The 16,115-nt window shown below is 37.3% G+C and overlaps 1 protein-coding gene across 1 annotated transcript in view; it reads right to left on the bottom strand.

Annotated features, from left to right (window-relative positions):
• Positions 1–551: 551 nt before the first annotated feature.
• drd2a (dopamine receptor D2a) overlaps positions 552–16,115 on the bottom strand; it is a 59,620-nt gene continuing 44,056 nt past the window's right edge. Inside the window, exons 3-8 of the mRNA XM_042486717.2 lie at positions 15,462–15,571; positions 8,232–8,368; positions 5,455–5,663; positions 4,258–4,344; positions 3,718–4,105; positions 552–3,164 (exon numbers count right to left, since the gene is read on the bottom strand). Coding sequence (XP_042342651.2) covers positions 2,968–3,164; positions 3,718–4,105; positions 4,258–4,344; positions 5,455–5,663; positions 8,232–8,368; positions 15,462–15,571 — 1,128 coding nt within the window. The 3' untranslated portion in view covers positions 552–2,967. The remainder of the gene's footprint in view (positions 3,165–3,717; positions 4,106–4,257; positions 4,345–5,454; positions 5,664–8,231; positions 8,369–15,461; positions 15,572–16,115) is intronic.

Here is a 16,115-nt window from a genome sequence, read left to right as displayed (position 1 = left end):
CCTGCGGTTCTAGGTCAACATTAAGCATGTAAAAAATCTTGCATGAAGACACTAAGAACTGCCATGATGCAGGTGACCGAGTGTAAAAGCTATAGCATTCCCTCCCCTTAGGTTTCAAAATGCACAAAATCACCTTAAAGGGACTGTCTGAAAGGGCCCAGAGACCAGAGTTTCTTTCTCACAGTATCTGGTAACATGAGGCCTGCATTCAATTGAGGAAAGATCAGTGTCCTGACTTTGCATTTCCTTGCCTCTCTTAAGCCCCCAGAAAGACTGTTGACACACCCTGATTAGTCAGAGGAAAATGCACCAAGCTGCTCTCACTTCTTAACGAGGAGTCAGTCCCCACACCCTGTGCAACAGGTGATCTAAATAATCCTGCAATTAGCTCTGCACTATTGCATCCAGCTACAATGAATTGGGAAAATGGAAATGACAGCAAGTACCACAGAATAAGGGACTGCTACACAGTGATTAAGTATAAGCAATGGACACTGACAGTGTATTCTGACTCCTAAAGTGGACATAACACCACACTGTAAAGTTTATTTTCAAAAGTTTATTTCTATTAGTCAACTTATTTTTTTTTCTCCATCACAACAAAATGACCTTTTCCAACAAACATTCTACCTCCAAATAACTTGCTACACTGTCGAATGCTTCTCTGAAAATAATTTTAACTTTATTACATTCAGAAAAAGTTTTGAGTCCAAAATGGGTCGTCATCAGGAAAAGAGGTATTAAACTAACTCAGGTGTGTGTTATTGAGGAGACCAGGCTGTTCTCATGCCATTCGTACATACACCAGGAAAAGCAATGCACCACACTTTATTGATAAGCCATATAAACATGAGACACTCATTCATGTATAACACGTGTAATAGGCTGCAATCAATGATCAATGTATTGATGGGAGCAAAGATGGAATTAGTGCACATAATAAAGCAGGTTTGATTGATCAACAAACACAGGACTGGAGCCGTGTGAAACTAAAGTAAACTTTGAGTTAGTTTAAGGTACGTTGTCACCATGTTTTTCTTTCTTAACCTAACTAAAGTAACTTTACATTAAGTACATGACAATTAAGTACATGACAGCATTTGTGGAGTGCTATTTTGTAAGATATATGAACCACTGTGCTGAAGAAGTAGCCTCAGTCACTCCAATGTGGCTATAACCAATTTTTAATTTAATTTTTAATTTATCAAAACAGGCAATTCATAACAAAAAAAAAAATCACAAAGATGACCAGTAAAAGAGCAATCAAAGGAATAAATTCATATACAAATATAAATTGAATCAAGAGGGATTTAGACAGCATGAGCATCCAAGGTGGATCTTACCAACCTAAATGCTTTTTGTTATTCTTATAGTATGCATCAAACATCCCATGGGAGAGACTGAGACTATTTATTCAGTGACATACGCCTGAGTCAGTTTTATACCTCTGTACCCAAAGAACCAATTTGGGATCGCAATGTTGTAACAAAATTAAAGTGTCTTTAAAGGAAGCATTCTAAATCATTGTGAGACTTTGGAAACAGAAATCACCAAACACCTGGACAATTATGTGTTTTACACTCTGATTCCCAAAAATATCCCTTTATAAAAAAGCAAAAACACTTGCTGCAGACATTTTTTTTTGTCTAGAATGGAATATATTGCCGGACAATTACATATACTGTGATAACACTAAGCTACAGTACTCTCTTGCTGATACTCATCAAAACATTAACATATTTTTTTTATTGTTGGAACTGAAATGAAATGCAGGAGTTTTCACCCCAAACAACACACATAGATGCCTTACTGTATCTATTATTTCACTTTTGCCAAGTTCACCTCATTCTTACTCAGCAAAGACCCCTGGGAGCTGCTTCGGGAGTTGAACACATCCACATGATTATACCTGGAAGCAGTAAAGTCCACATACAGATCATTAGTTTGCCACAGAGTGACTCTACTGCAGCAGAGTTACTTCCAGTAAACACCATTTCTCATACTGCGAACCAGTCCTGGGAATAAGAGAGAGGCTGCTGAGTGATGTTAAGTCATTTGTGGGTGTATCTGTATGTACACAGTGAACACTGATATACATGTGGCACTTTACAGTGTCTCATCACTTCATTTATTGGACATCTTTTGTAATTTTTTTTGTTAAACATACATTTCATGAGAAGTCAAGTCGAGGAGCAGTGTAGCATGCATCACATTTCCATTGCAGGCATATAATCACAGTTAATGTTTAAGAAAAACTATGTACAGCAAATAATAATAATAATAATAATAATAACAATAATAATAATAATAATAATAATAATAATAATAATAATAATAATAATAATAATAATAATAATAGTCATATATGATTTTTTAAATTTATAAAATTGCAAATATGTGGATATCAGCATAGCCACATCATACAGCAGGTAAATCGTCTCGTCTGTAACAAACATTCCAATCAGAGATTGTTTTAATTTAATTGTTTTAATTAAGAGCTCACAAATCAGTTTTAACACTGCAATGAACACTGACTTGATATCTATAAGATTTGCAGTATTTTTCCGCCATCAAAAACGTAAAGTACACACACAATAAATAGCAGTTAGCAACTTGTATGTGTGTGGTATACACAGATGGCTCCTTACGCAACAAGTACGATGATTTCAGAGAACAATGTTACATTTTTCTTTTCTCCATGAAACAGGTCATTGTTACAGACATTTCTTGTTTTACATTCAGTGATCTGGAGAACAGGACTCCACGAAACAATTCACATATAGAGCCAACATGCTTTTCAGTAAGACACTGTCAGTTTTTTCAGTCACTCAGCTCGAATACTTTAGAAAGCAGATCGCGGTTTCCCCCTGTGGTGCGTTTTCCTTAACAGGATGAGGTATTTGCCAGAAGAGATGCTTTTTATGTATCGCTCTTCCCTCAGTCTGATCAGACAAGTGATGCTGCGGTTCAGCAGTGCAAGATCTTAATGAATGCCTTTCTGAACTCGACATTGAAGGTGGTGTAGATGATGGGATTTACAGCACTATTCACGTAGCCCAGCCAAGTGAAAGCGTTATACATCTCAGCAGGAACCTTGCATTTTGTGCAGTGGGTGTTCAAGATATGCGTAATGAAAAATGGCAGCCAGCATATGATGAATACACCTGAGAAGATAAAAGAAAGAATGGGAGCATTAGAAAAAAAGATAGGAGAAGAAGCAGGCTCTCATTTTTGACATCCAAATACAGGTGGAGTTGGACTCTAAAATACAAGTCTTCAGAATGATTTCTTTTCATTGCATCACTTGTTTTTAAGGCCTTACCAAAAAAAAGGAAACATTGAGATTGAAATAAAGACATGTGTAGTAGCAGCCAAGAACCCAAAGATGCTTGGGGCTTGTGCTAAAGAAAAATAGTTTTCGATATTGTACATTAGAGGATTACACGGTGGTTAACTAGAAGAAAAACAAATATTTAGTCTAGATGAGTTTAAACAGAATCCTCTACTGGCTCAATGTTTCAAACACTGCATGTTGTTTTGCACGTGCAAAGTTGATAAAATAGTTATTTGATTGTGGAAAAGCTTCTTTTCGCACAGCATCAGTTCCACTTTGATGTGCATACACACATTAAACAGCATTTTGTTCAACTTTAATGTCACTTATTAAAAATAATTTACACCAAATGTGAATGTTAAAAACATACTGAACTAGCTTACCGAGGACAATGGCTAACATCTGAGTGGCCTTTTTCTCCTTCTGCTGGGAAATCTTCCTCTTGCTCATGGTTTTCACAGAGCTCTGAGTCTTGCCGTTAGGTAAGGCCTGCGTCTGGAAGGCTTTGGTCACAACAGGTGCTGGATCCCCCAGGGCCTCCTTTGAAGGATCTCCGTTCTTTTCTGCTTTCTGGCCATCCTCAGGGGGTGTGGGAGGTGTGGAGGTGGGACTGGCGTCGGCCTTGTTGAGCATCAGTTGCTGATGGCTTGTGGCTGGAGTGTCTCCGAGAGCACACTGTGGCTGCTGCTTCTGTCTCTGGCTGCTGCCACTGTTGTTCAGCTCATCCAGCTCCAGGTCTTCCCCCTCAATGACTCCATCTTTGATGAATATCTGAGCAAGGTCAGGATGAGCACAGAAACATGGATTCAGGCCATTTTTTATTTATGTTACTGTATAATGGGTGGCATTTAAAATAGCAGGTAATAAAGGGATAATAAACTCTCATGCTTTCAGCCTTTACAGAACAAAAAAAGTGCACACACCACTTTCTTTTTGTTGACTGGAAAACTCCCGTTAGATTTAACAATCATGGTGCACAACCTCACATCCTCTGGATGAGTGCACTTATCCTGGAATGAAAGAAGCTGCGTCAGGCAAGGAGAGGGTACAGTGTGAAAGCACAACTGACAAAAAGGCTGTCTAAGCACAGGTAGCCTACCGGGTCAAATGAGGCCTCAAGGAGCTTTGCTACAGAAAGGCTGTTAGGCAAGAATCTGATCTGCAGTTTCAGCTGCAGCTGCAAGTCCATTGACCTGACAGTGTAATACATTGTATGAGGTAATACCACCAAGATGATGCAAACTTGTCCCACAAAGTGAAATTTGGTACAAATTATGTTAGTTTATAAAGATTATGTACATAATCTGTCAGTATTCTGCCATGTAATGACATCACAGATCATGAAATTGTGCAATAATGTGCAGTATTTATCCTTTTAAACTCCCATGTCAGCTATAAAAGTTCTCACTGACCCTATTCCATTACAAAGACACACACACACACACACACACACACACACACACACACACACACACACACACTTATTCACACATGCAGAAACCACATGGTGAAGCCATGCATGAACATGAGTAGCATAGTTCACTGGATCAAAAGCATTACTTGGCTTCCTGTGCAGAGCCCATGGAGTTGCAATGTGTCACAAAAATCAATAAGCAGAAAAGCAAAAGGTCGCTTGAGGGCCATCGTAATTAAAGTTGTATGATGGCTTTCAACAGCAAACATGAACAGTAAATCTAACATTATGATTAAAATTGTTGTCATAAATTGAGCCACTTATAGAGTATATGATTTACATATGGAGAACACTTAAAATGCCTTAGGTGTAACTGAACCTTGCCCTTTCAAACTCTGTATATTATCGACTCTTTTTCCAAAGAAAATCAATTCTCTTCTTGTCTGGGTTTTCCACTTTGTGGTATGTTGTTATGTAATATATACCTGTATATAAAACCATCAAGTGTAATGAGGTTTAGAAAATGATTGACCTCAGTTTCATAAAGAAACAACTGAACGCAAAGGGCACAGCGTTCTTATCTTACATTGGTGGAAAAGACGTCATAATAAAATGTTGGAAAAAATAAAGACAGCATAATAAAATAAAGATCTCATTTCACTTTGAATTTGTAAAAGCGTAAACAGCAGCCATATTGCATGCTCACCCTCAGCGAAGTGGCCACATCAGGGTCGGCAGCCTGACAGACACGCTGCTTTGGCTTTGTGTTAACACGTTTTCTGCGCTTCCTCAGGACCACGGAAATTTGCACATAAACCAGCAGAGTGATGATGAAGGGAACATAGAAGGACACAATGGAAGAGTATACCACGAAGGCTGGATTGGCGATGACACAGAATGACTCATCACGAGTAGCTGTGGAGAGAAGAACAGGGTGAATAAAAGCCTCAGACTGTGTGATTTGTTTCAACTCAAATTAAATAATTAAAAAATAAAGTTTTGTTATATTTCTGTCACCAAGGTCACTGTGATTTTAGTTAATCCACCATGTTCCTATACTCCCCTCATCTGGTGGTCATCCATTCTATTTCTTTCCTCCCTCCTCTTCACCAAGACCATTGCAATCCTTTTTATTCCAACTGACCTTACAAAAAAACTGCCTTATAGCCAATCCAGGAGGCTGCCATAGAGCTTCTATCTACTGCCAAATGTACAGATCATATCAGTTTTAAACTGCCTGCCCTGGTTGCTTTTTAATTTTAGATGTTACCGATTTACTTTTAAAGCCAGCCAAATTCGCCCAGAGCAACATCACTGTAATTTTTTCGACTTCCTTCACACCAGAGACAGACACGCACGCACGCACACACACTGAGGTGACAGTGTTTGGACAGAGCTGTCCATTTCTGGACTCAGAGTGGAGCAAGTAAACTTCAGACCCTAAGGCAGCTCCAGATTAGACAAAAACTGTTGCCACACAGGCTCAGATAACAACTGAGTCGTCATGGATACTGTCAATGTCACCGTAATTGTGTAGTACACGTTAACAACTTGCTATCTTCACACTTCAGGGTGTCAGGAGGTAGAGCGGGCTGTCCACTGAAGGGGCAACTTGGTTTTACATTTGAAATTTGGTCTACATGTCAGGATGAGTACTACTCAGCCTGTGAGAACAGTGGTGTTTCTTCTGTAGCTCTGGAGGGAATTTCCCAAAGTCTGAATAATCCTGTTAAATAATAATTAAAAAAAAACACCTCCATTACAAGCTACAAGAAATGTAGCATTCAGTGTCTTTAGACCTTTACCCTTATAAAAAGAGTAAAAATCAGGATATCAGAGCCTTTTGACAGTTATTTCTTTTATCCGTCTCTGGCAAGCTCCCCCCAATTTTACGGAAGTTACACACTAAATATCCCTTTGATTCCCTATTCACATATTGATATTTCCCTGTAGATGTCACTGAGCTGCAATTCAGATGGCATGCACACGAGCTTGTGACAGCGTGTGCGTTGGTAATTGAAAGGCACATTGTGAAAGAAAAATTTAAACACTTCTGTGTATTTTATTACCATTTCTCACTGGGTTCACTAAAAAATATAATACCTTTTTTATGCACTCAGTATATACATTTCTCTCAAATTTTGGTCACAATGTTAAAATCAGTGTAAGTAAACACTCCTCCTTTTCCGAGATAATCCATCCACCTGACAGGTTTGCCATATGAATATGTTGATTAAACAACATCGTTACTGATGACCATGAATTGAACGTCCATTTCACTACCATATGATTCCTCCAATGTTGTTTCCCTTAATATGGAACATTCAAGCGGCCTTAAAACCGCACAAGTAGGTTACAACAACAAACTACTTTCGGATCAAGACCCTAGTGAGGAAGATGAGCATGCAGATAAGCTTTCTTGAGATGGTTTCTAATGGTTTGTGCCGAAATTCTTTGGATTTTCAAACCAATAGTTGCATCAGCTGTTCAGGTGGCTGGTTTCAGACACTTGCGGGAGACGATGCTGGATATGTGGTGTTTGCAGTTGTGAAGCCAGTTGGATGTGCTACCAATGCAGCAATGATGCTGTTTGACCAGCATCTTGATATGCCACACCTGTAAGGTGGATGGATTATCTTGGAAAAGAGAGGTGCTCTGTGACCAAATTTGAGAGAAATATATCTACCCGGTGTATGAAAAAAGTCTTAAGCCTATGAAAAATGAAAAACAAATATGTTATAAATGTTTAAATTTGTGCTCTCACGGCAAAAGTTTCTCACACAAGCCAGGAGGGAAGGAGAGTTGAACACAGCTTCACGTGTAGAAATGTTAGCCACAATCTGTATCTGATCAACAGACCTCTGTGCTCCTTAATAGTGCTACAAACTTTCAATCCCTTGGTAAGAAATTGTAGAAATATTTTTAATATAATTTGTTATAACTTAAAAAGCAGTCGTGCAGCTCACAAATGCAAATGGCTGAGTACTGGCTGAGTCAACAATACATCAAGGCACTAGAAGGATGAGTGGAGCTTCAAACAGATAGGAACTTAGCCACAGGAGCTGGTCAACAACACGAAGACTAATCAGAACCTGCTTTTAGTGTAATTCTCCGTTAAAGCCTCTGTTCTGAAAGCAACCCAAAAGGCTGTGGCTCACAAAATACATGTCAGTCTAATGTAATAATTTACTGTAATGCTTAGCTTCTAGTCACTGTTGCAACACAATGCTGCAGAGTATGCAGTATTGTAAATGGAAACACTGTCATTCTTCTTAAGTGCAATGTTCATGCAAATATGGTCAAGCATATAAAAGATACATCAGCTATCTCCACAATATAAATGTTTCTTCAATGTACTGCAGATGCTGTGCTATGTACTGTGCAGTGGTTGCACTCATGAATAATAACGTGCCACTAGTGCTCCACTAATGTAGTCACCCGCCATGACAAAACATTCACAGTATGGATCGTAGTCTTTCTTACCTGTGTTATTTAGACCAAACAATAGGGGACAGGATATGGCGAAAGACAGTACCCACACCACCGAGATCATTACTGTGACCCGTCTCCTGGAACTGTAGCGAGTATTGTACAGCATTGGCATTGCAACTGCTGTGTAACTGCAAGAGGTGTAGAAAAAATAGCCTATTTAATTTAAATGTATGAAAAATGCATGACACTTTTTTACAAGACAACAGGGAAGGTACGCAGAAAAACAACAACATTTGTATGGTTTCAATTAATGCATTTTCCATTTAATGATCTGCAGTTAATTTATCCCCTTTCTGTTATTAGTTCTCTTTATTCATCAATGGGTTTTAGCTCAAAAGAGGGCCGAGAACATGAAGCACACAAGTGGTAAAACCAGGAGATCTTGCCTGTCATCTTTGATCAGATCCCTTTTGATGTTGGACTGGTGCTTTGGAAGCAGCCATGTGCAGCAAGCTACAGTTTACATGAACAGGAGAAACTAAACGGTTGGTTCTGTTTTTCTCCCACTAAGGACCTTATAATTTAACCTTGCTACACTGGTTGACCTTATTAGTGAGCTTGCTATAATCACCAGGAAATGCACAGCTTTTTACAGCATCTCATAGCATTGATTTTGTGCTATATGGTTGAGAAGACTCTGACATAAAACCAAGTGAGTAAGGCTTTTAAGAGACTGTTTTGTTTGGGTTTCTTTATGGAAACACACAAGGACAGTGAGAATAAATCTGAGGTAATTGTATTATGCCATGTATGTATGTATTGTTGGACACACCATGCCATGGTCTTGGGTAAAAGAAGCCTTGAGTAAGGAAATACCTCTCAGATTAGCCCAGGAATTTTAATGCACAGTGTTGGTGCAAGGCCAAAAGAAACAGGTATTTCCAGAACATGACTGGCAGATACATTTTTTCATGTACCTGCTCTTGTATCACAGTTCTTGGGCTGGATATATACATAGCTTCACAGAGATAGCGCAGCTGAGGTTAAGAAATTATAAGGCATAGAAAAAAATATATCAGTTTGAAATAAAAGTGAGCTTGCACTTCCCGTGAAGAGGACAACTTAAAACAAAGGTGGTGTTTGTTACTTTGTTGACTTTAATTGGTAGGAACACACCTCCACCCTCTCTAAGATCACATCATTCAGTTTTGTCTCCTTTAATTTCATACAGAGGTTTCATTAAACAATCCTGTTGCCAGTTTAATGCTATTACGCTGATGCATAGTTGGCGGCAGTAACTTGTAAAGACATGTAAGAATGTGCCAACAAAGGCAGAGAAGAAAAACACTGTGAGAAGGATCTAAACATTAAAATCAGAATCAGCCTATTTGGTATGGTTTATCAAAACTGACTTAAGTCTAAAATGCTGTAATACTCCTTTTTTCACCGAATTAACTTTGGTTTTTGGTGTCATCTAGATAGCCAGCCTGCTTTGTCAGCAGTTTTGAACCAAACTATCATATCTATAAATATTCTTTATTTAAACAGGTAAAAGATTCATTGAGATTTAAAATCTTTTTCCAAGAGCAACCTGCCCAAGAGGGCAGCATGAAACACTGTATCAACCATCAATACATGCAGACAAATAAAACTATCACACATTACAAAAGCAAGCACAGCTTCCAGTTAAAATGCAACACAGAACAATCAAATCGAGATGTGTCATCAATGGTGTTGCACAATGCACAATGGAGGTGAACAGCAGTAACGAGATAGAAGGTCATATTAACTATGAGCTGTTATTAGATATTTGTTGTTATCCACAAAACAAGCATTGAACAACTATTAATGATAGAGGAAGACAAAGAAGATTATTACTTGCAAATCTCCTTACTCTCCTAGAAAAAGACACGCCCATTGATGTCAACCTGCTATTATTTGAATCCAGCTGGGAACCATCTCTTACAGTTCAGAGCCAATTCATTTTTGGTTTAACTTCTCTGAATGGTTCAATATTAGATGCACAGACCCAAAACAGAACCCATTCCATGTTGATCACGTTGCTCTCATGCAGGAAACATTTTCCAACAGTAAGTAATGCACTGAATTTCATACATATCCGATGTAATGATCAGCTTGTAGTTCATGAATAACTCACTTATTTTGGAAGGCTGGGATCATGTGACCAATGTGCTGATGGGAACACAGGATGCTCCCAAGGAGACTGGTGTTTCTGAACCTTGTGAACTTTGAGTGACCTTTGAGTAATTTAAGGTACGCCATCACCATGTGGCTTGTCATAAGTCTAACCAGAGTAGCTTTACATTACCTAACTTTCAGTTAAGAACATAACGTCCTTTGTGGGCCACTAATTCATTGGTTATCATAAAAAGTGTTGTATGAAAATGTGTGATGGTGGGAGGTGGTATCAGCGTACTTACACACAGCTCCAAGAACAATTACAGGAAGAGAGGTAGATGGTGTCTATTAACTCAGCTTTGTGAATGATTTATAAGGAAGGAAATGCATCCAACACTTTTGTTGAGCCTCAAGAATACACACAGTGTATTTTTGCTCTCTAAAGACACATCTACATACACATGAAAGTATCTTAATGCGATTAAAAACAATTATCTACGCTAGATTAATGGTTAATTGTTACCAATAGTTAAAAAAAAGAGATCTTTCCTCTCAGATGTCTCGATCACATCAGCCATAAATAGCAGCAGGAATGGTGTATACATTACAACTGCAGTTCCTAATTAAAGAAAAGTGCAGGTTTGCATGCCATATCAAGTGCTGCCACCCCATAGGAAAAATCTATCAACCAAATTCATTGAAGGGTTGCCAATCAATCACATAAATATACCTGTAAGTTGTGCGATCATTTAAATGACAAATTGTGTCTCATCTAATCATGTGACATGCTACCAAGCTCTAGTACACAGATGTCTACGCTTTTTGCACACTAAATGTTAAGATACCCTAAACAGATGCAGAGGTTTTATGCTCAAATCACTGGAGATGTAGGAGGAACTCACAGTCCATCTTTTTCTTGGCGCAAAACTCCAAACTCATTTTGTCAGGATTACCATCATCATATTTTATGTCACATTAATGGGATTATCATAAAGAGCTGGTATTTTATGTCATTATGTTAAAAGTTTAAACAGATTTTAGTTTTTCTCACATTATGAAAATATTTCATATATGACTAACTGCATTTAAGTCCCAAATGAAATGAAAAAACATTTTTAATCGTGTGTCCCTGTTTTAACTGATCATGTATCTCTTGTTATATGCAAAATAGATGTCCAAAAAAACCCCAAAAAACAGTATTAGAGTATTTTTAAAACCAAACATCAAAGTTTGTGGGCCGCGGTAGTTAACATTGACAGAGCAAAACGGGGAGATAGGAAGCGATGTGTTTTTGGGGGTCAGTGGGCAAAACCTTTGATAACATTTCAAAAACAATGCGGTGGAGGTCTAATTAAATAATCTCTAACTGGTTATCCAAACCTAAATTATGGTGAAGGACTTGTATGTGAAGTCAACAGTCTGCTGTAGCTCCATCTTTCGCTAAACTCTAAGCCTACGCACTTTTTAGTTGTCCAATTAAATGTGAACGATTTGATCTAAATCGATAACATTTACGATAAAATCTAAAATTTTCTAAGTGTACACCACTCAAACATTCCTTATCACTGGGAAATACGTCACTGAAGCTTAAGTTTCTCTGAATTCTGTTTCATGGGGACCAAAATTATTAGCATAAACAAATTAGAAAATGTACATTGCCTTACTACATATCACTAAAGTTTACGGCAAACTGCTCTGACAAGATTTTCTTTGATGAGTGTCCCCTCACTTTTGAGACCTTTGCATGCTAATTTAAGAGGTGAAATTGTGTTTGTTTGTGTGCATGTTTAGTATATATTGTGCATATAGATTTAAGATGTAAGAGGCAGCCAAGCAGAAATTACAAACTTGGTAGAATTCAGAATGAAAATGTGGGAAACATTGTGTCCTTGGTATTCTTCAGACGTCATGTAGAGCAAACTGAGCTCTTACACATTTAATACATATTCTGCTATTCAACATTAAACAATTGCTTCCTACTTTACTTGTACTTCATACGAACAGCTTTCAGTTGTAAAGTGTCTTGTGGCTCATCTTAAATAACAGTCTGTCTTTTGGAAACATAATTTGAACATCATTAAATTACATTTGGCATGTGTATATTCACCTCCTACACAAAAGCAGTTTTGTCTTATGCTTTCTGCTTTTGAAGACAAGTTGCTGATTTCATTGGCCATCTCCCAACTGCTCTTAATGTTTTCATCTTTTCAACAATAGAATAATGATCTAACTTTTTTTTCCTGGCGTGTGGTCACAAAATTTCAAAAGAAACATGTATACATAGGTTAATGAGAACAAAGAACAAAGTATATTTTGTCTGAATCTTTTGATGTACAAATTACAATGTTGCCTGGAACTGTTTACTTAACAAAAGGAAACACATTTTAATTGTGACTTTTCTCTGAACTTTTACAAATCAGCGGGCTCAAACAAGCGAAAACAACTCTTGATACGGTCAAACTCTTCCTTCCAGTGATTCATACTCACAAGTAAGAAGCACATAGACACGTCAGATAAATAATATATATGCTAATTTTGACGCCTTTCTTCTTGGCTTATTACATTAATTTCAAAGACACGAAAACAATAATCTACCATGAGATTATTCAGAGTGCTTCTTAATGAGCTTCCCCTCACATATAAGACCTTTGCATTCTAATTTAAGAGTTTCGTTTGTGTGTGAACACACATATATATATTATATATATATTTTGCATATATATTTAAGATGTAAAATGCAGCCAAGCAGAAAATCAAATAAAATTATAAACTTGACAGAATTCAGAATGAAAATGTAGGAAACATTATGTTGTTGGTATTCTTCAGACATCATGTGGAGCAAACTGAGCTCTTACACATTTAATACATATACTGCTCTTCATTGTCAAACAATTGCTTCCTACAGTTCATTATTGAAAGCTTTACTTGTACTTCATGTGAACAACATTTTGCTGTAACCACAGCAGTTTGTGATCTACTTTATAGAAACACCATCATTAACGAATGAGTCCTCATGTCAGTCACACAGCTAAATGCGTGAGTTTATTTTTGAATGAGGCATTAATGAATCCAGGGGAAAGGGGTCTTGTGACAAAACAGGTGCTGTCATGAGCTGGTGTTTTAAACAGCACTTTATTCATTTGTGTATGTATTTATCCCTAATTATTATCTTTATATTGACAAATCAAAATTATCAAATTATAAACTCACTGAGAATGATCAGTCAGCTTTGAAGTTCCCCGCAGCTCTAAAAAGCATTTCAGCATTTTAATTGTTGCTCATTGTTTGGTTTTAACAGCAACATTATTGTTTTGATTCACTCTCACCGCTTTCTTTGCACAGTTTTTCAGCAGAAGCATAGCCACTGTACACTACCTCCTCAGTATCAAACTGTAGACAGAGGCAGGAAGCAATTTGCTTGTGAGCGTAGTGGAGCATTTCACAGCTATATAGCCAGAAATTTTTACTTCGGGTGTTGATAGAAACCAAGAAAAGAGCTAAAAAAGTGGAGTGCATTTTGGACTTCAGAGACATAGTTATATTAATATTTTAGTATTAATCTAATGTTGCTCCATATCAATATGTAAATATGCCAGTGTTCCCTATGCATTCAAGATATAAACTCAAAAGATGCAAATTTGTTACTATTGTGTTTTCAGCCTATTTTTCTGCTTGCACCCTATTCTTATGAAAAATGTATTTATAAATATTTTCTTACATCAAGTAAAGTTGGGATGCACTGATGTCCTTTATAAATATTACCCTTCTCTCATTATTTAAGTGTGACTTAACACCAGGCTGAAAAGTAGTGTTTCACTGCCCTCTCTGGTTAAAAGTTTCAAGTCTGTTGCATGTCTGATCATATCCAGCACTACCAGTGGATGCGGATGGGGCCAGAGGAGCAGTGTGTGCTCTGTGGAACTGGAAACCACACCCAACTGTGATAGCAAAGTGTACCGATCACACCCTGAGGACAGGTCTAGTCAAACCACTGGAGATTAGCGAAAAATGATTTTCACCTGCCATTAATTTACTCTGTAAAATAATTTGGTCATTTCTTTTAGCTTTTACCAAACTGATGCTTTTTCTATGGATAAGGTGCTTTTCATATTTTCACATTTACTTGTGTTTTCAGTGTTTTCACTGTTTTACTTTTATTATTATTATAGTTGGATAAAATGGAAGGAAGATGAAAAATTAATGGCATTTTACATGTTATTACTTCTCTTTAAGTTAATTATTATTGCATATATCGTATTTTAAGTGTTTGCCTTTGGTTAGTATGATAATATTATATTTACACAAAAATATATATATAAAAGGCCTGACATTTTGATGTTCCTTGTGTTAATGTTCTGTTAAAAAATTAAAAGTAAGATTAGATGTGTTACAGATAAATCTGGCCAGACATAGTTAAAAACTGCTTTTGTTTTTTTTTTTTGTTATTTTCTTTTTTAACCCGGAGACCTAAACTGAATAAAACCTTCCATTCTCTCCATTTTTCACTAATAAATATAGTTGCCGTTCCCAGCTTTTCCTCATTTCAGGTTTTCACTGTCGCAAGATGTGTTTATTTTTAAAGTATGCACTTTTGTTTTATGTATGCCTTTAGATTAATTACTGGATATGTGATCATTATTTTGTTCCTGTGATTTTCCCACTTCTGTGATTGGTTGTTGAAGTCTAAACATACTGCTTAATTTTATTGTTTGTGTTATGTACTGTAGAACTTGACAGTGCTCTAGGACTGAAATGTAACTGCTTCTTTAATTTATTCTGACAGTGAGCAGGAGTCCACAACTTTGCATTTCCATTTCATTCTCCCAAGAATCTGTCTTTACAGGTGGTTATCAGATTATGCACACATTCTTAGAAATTGCTGCATTTTGAGATATTCACATTGATAACTCTGGAACATCTGGCGGCCATTAGTTATGAGGTGTATAAACACATCCATGTAAATAAACATGAAATGGAGCTGTTGCGTGGTGTGCATGGTGTGAAATCCATGTTTGTAAAAGGCATTTAGTCTGTATATAGACATGTGGGCTCTGATGGTCATGCACTTAAAGATTTCCATTAAAAATCCACGCAGGAAGTGTCACATGTAAGCCTAAACAATCTGTGCAGTGGCTAACTCACCGATCAATGCTGATGGCACAGAGATTGAGGATGCTGGCTGTACACATCATCACATCCAGGGTGACAAAGATGTCACAGTGGATCTTGCTGAAGCGCCACTCTCCCACTACCTAGAAGAGAAAAACATGAACAAACGGTGGTTTACAGAAACAGTCAACAGAACAAAGCCACTGCAGTTGCCCAGAAAAGGCAGCACCTTGGCAGAAATAATGTGTTTTACTTCTGCAACAAAAGCAATCCTGACAGTCAAGCCTCCTTGGATGTTTTTTCTTCTTCATATTATTTTTGAGACAGGAAAAGGGAAGCAAAACTGAACAATAGAAGGAATGAAGACTGAGATTATAATGAATGAGCATGAAAGAAAATCTGAATGCTGTGAGTGGGCTCTGATCGGTAACAGACTGAACAGCCGTGAGCTTTCTCATTGAAAGTTATAAATTGCAGGTGAAAAACAGCACACATTTTACATCATACACATAATCTAAATGGTCTGTTATATTCATGATATCAAATGAATCTTACTCCTGACATGATGGAAATTTACCAATTGAAAGTGATGATTGTTTAGTGACTTCATGACACCTTTTCTGGGAATTAAAGTGATATTTTGCCAAAAGGTAACCAGTTTTGTATCATAACAATGTATGTAGGATG

Source organism: Plectropomus leopardus, chromosome 6, assembly GCF_026936395.1.
Source record: "Plectropomus leopardus strain MGB_pleo_1.0 chromosome 6, ASM2693639v1, whole genome shotgun sequence".
NCBI lineage: Eukaryota > Metazoa > Chordata > Actinopteri > Perciformes > Serranidae > Plectropomus > Plectropomus leopardus.
The sequence above is the reverse complement of the archived record's forward strand: the minus strand, read 5'-3'. Positions and strand labels throughout refer to the sequence as shown.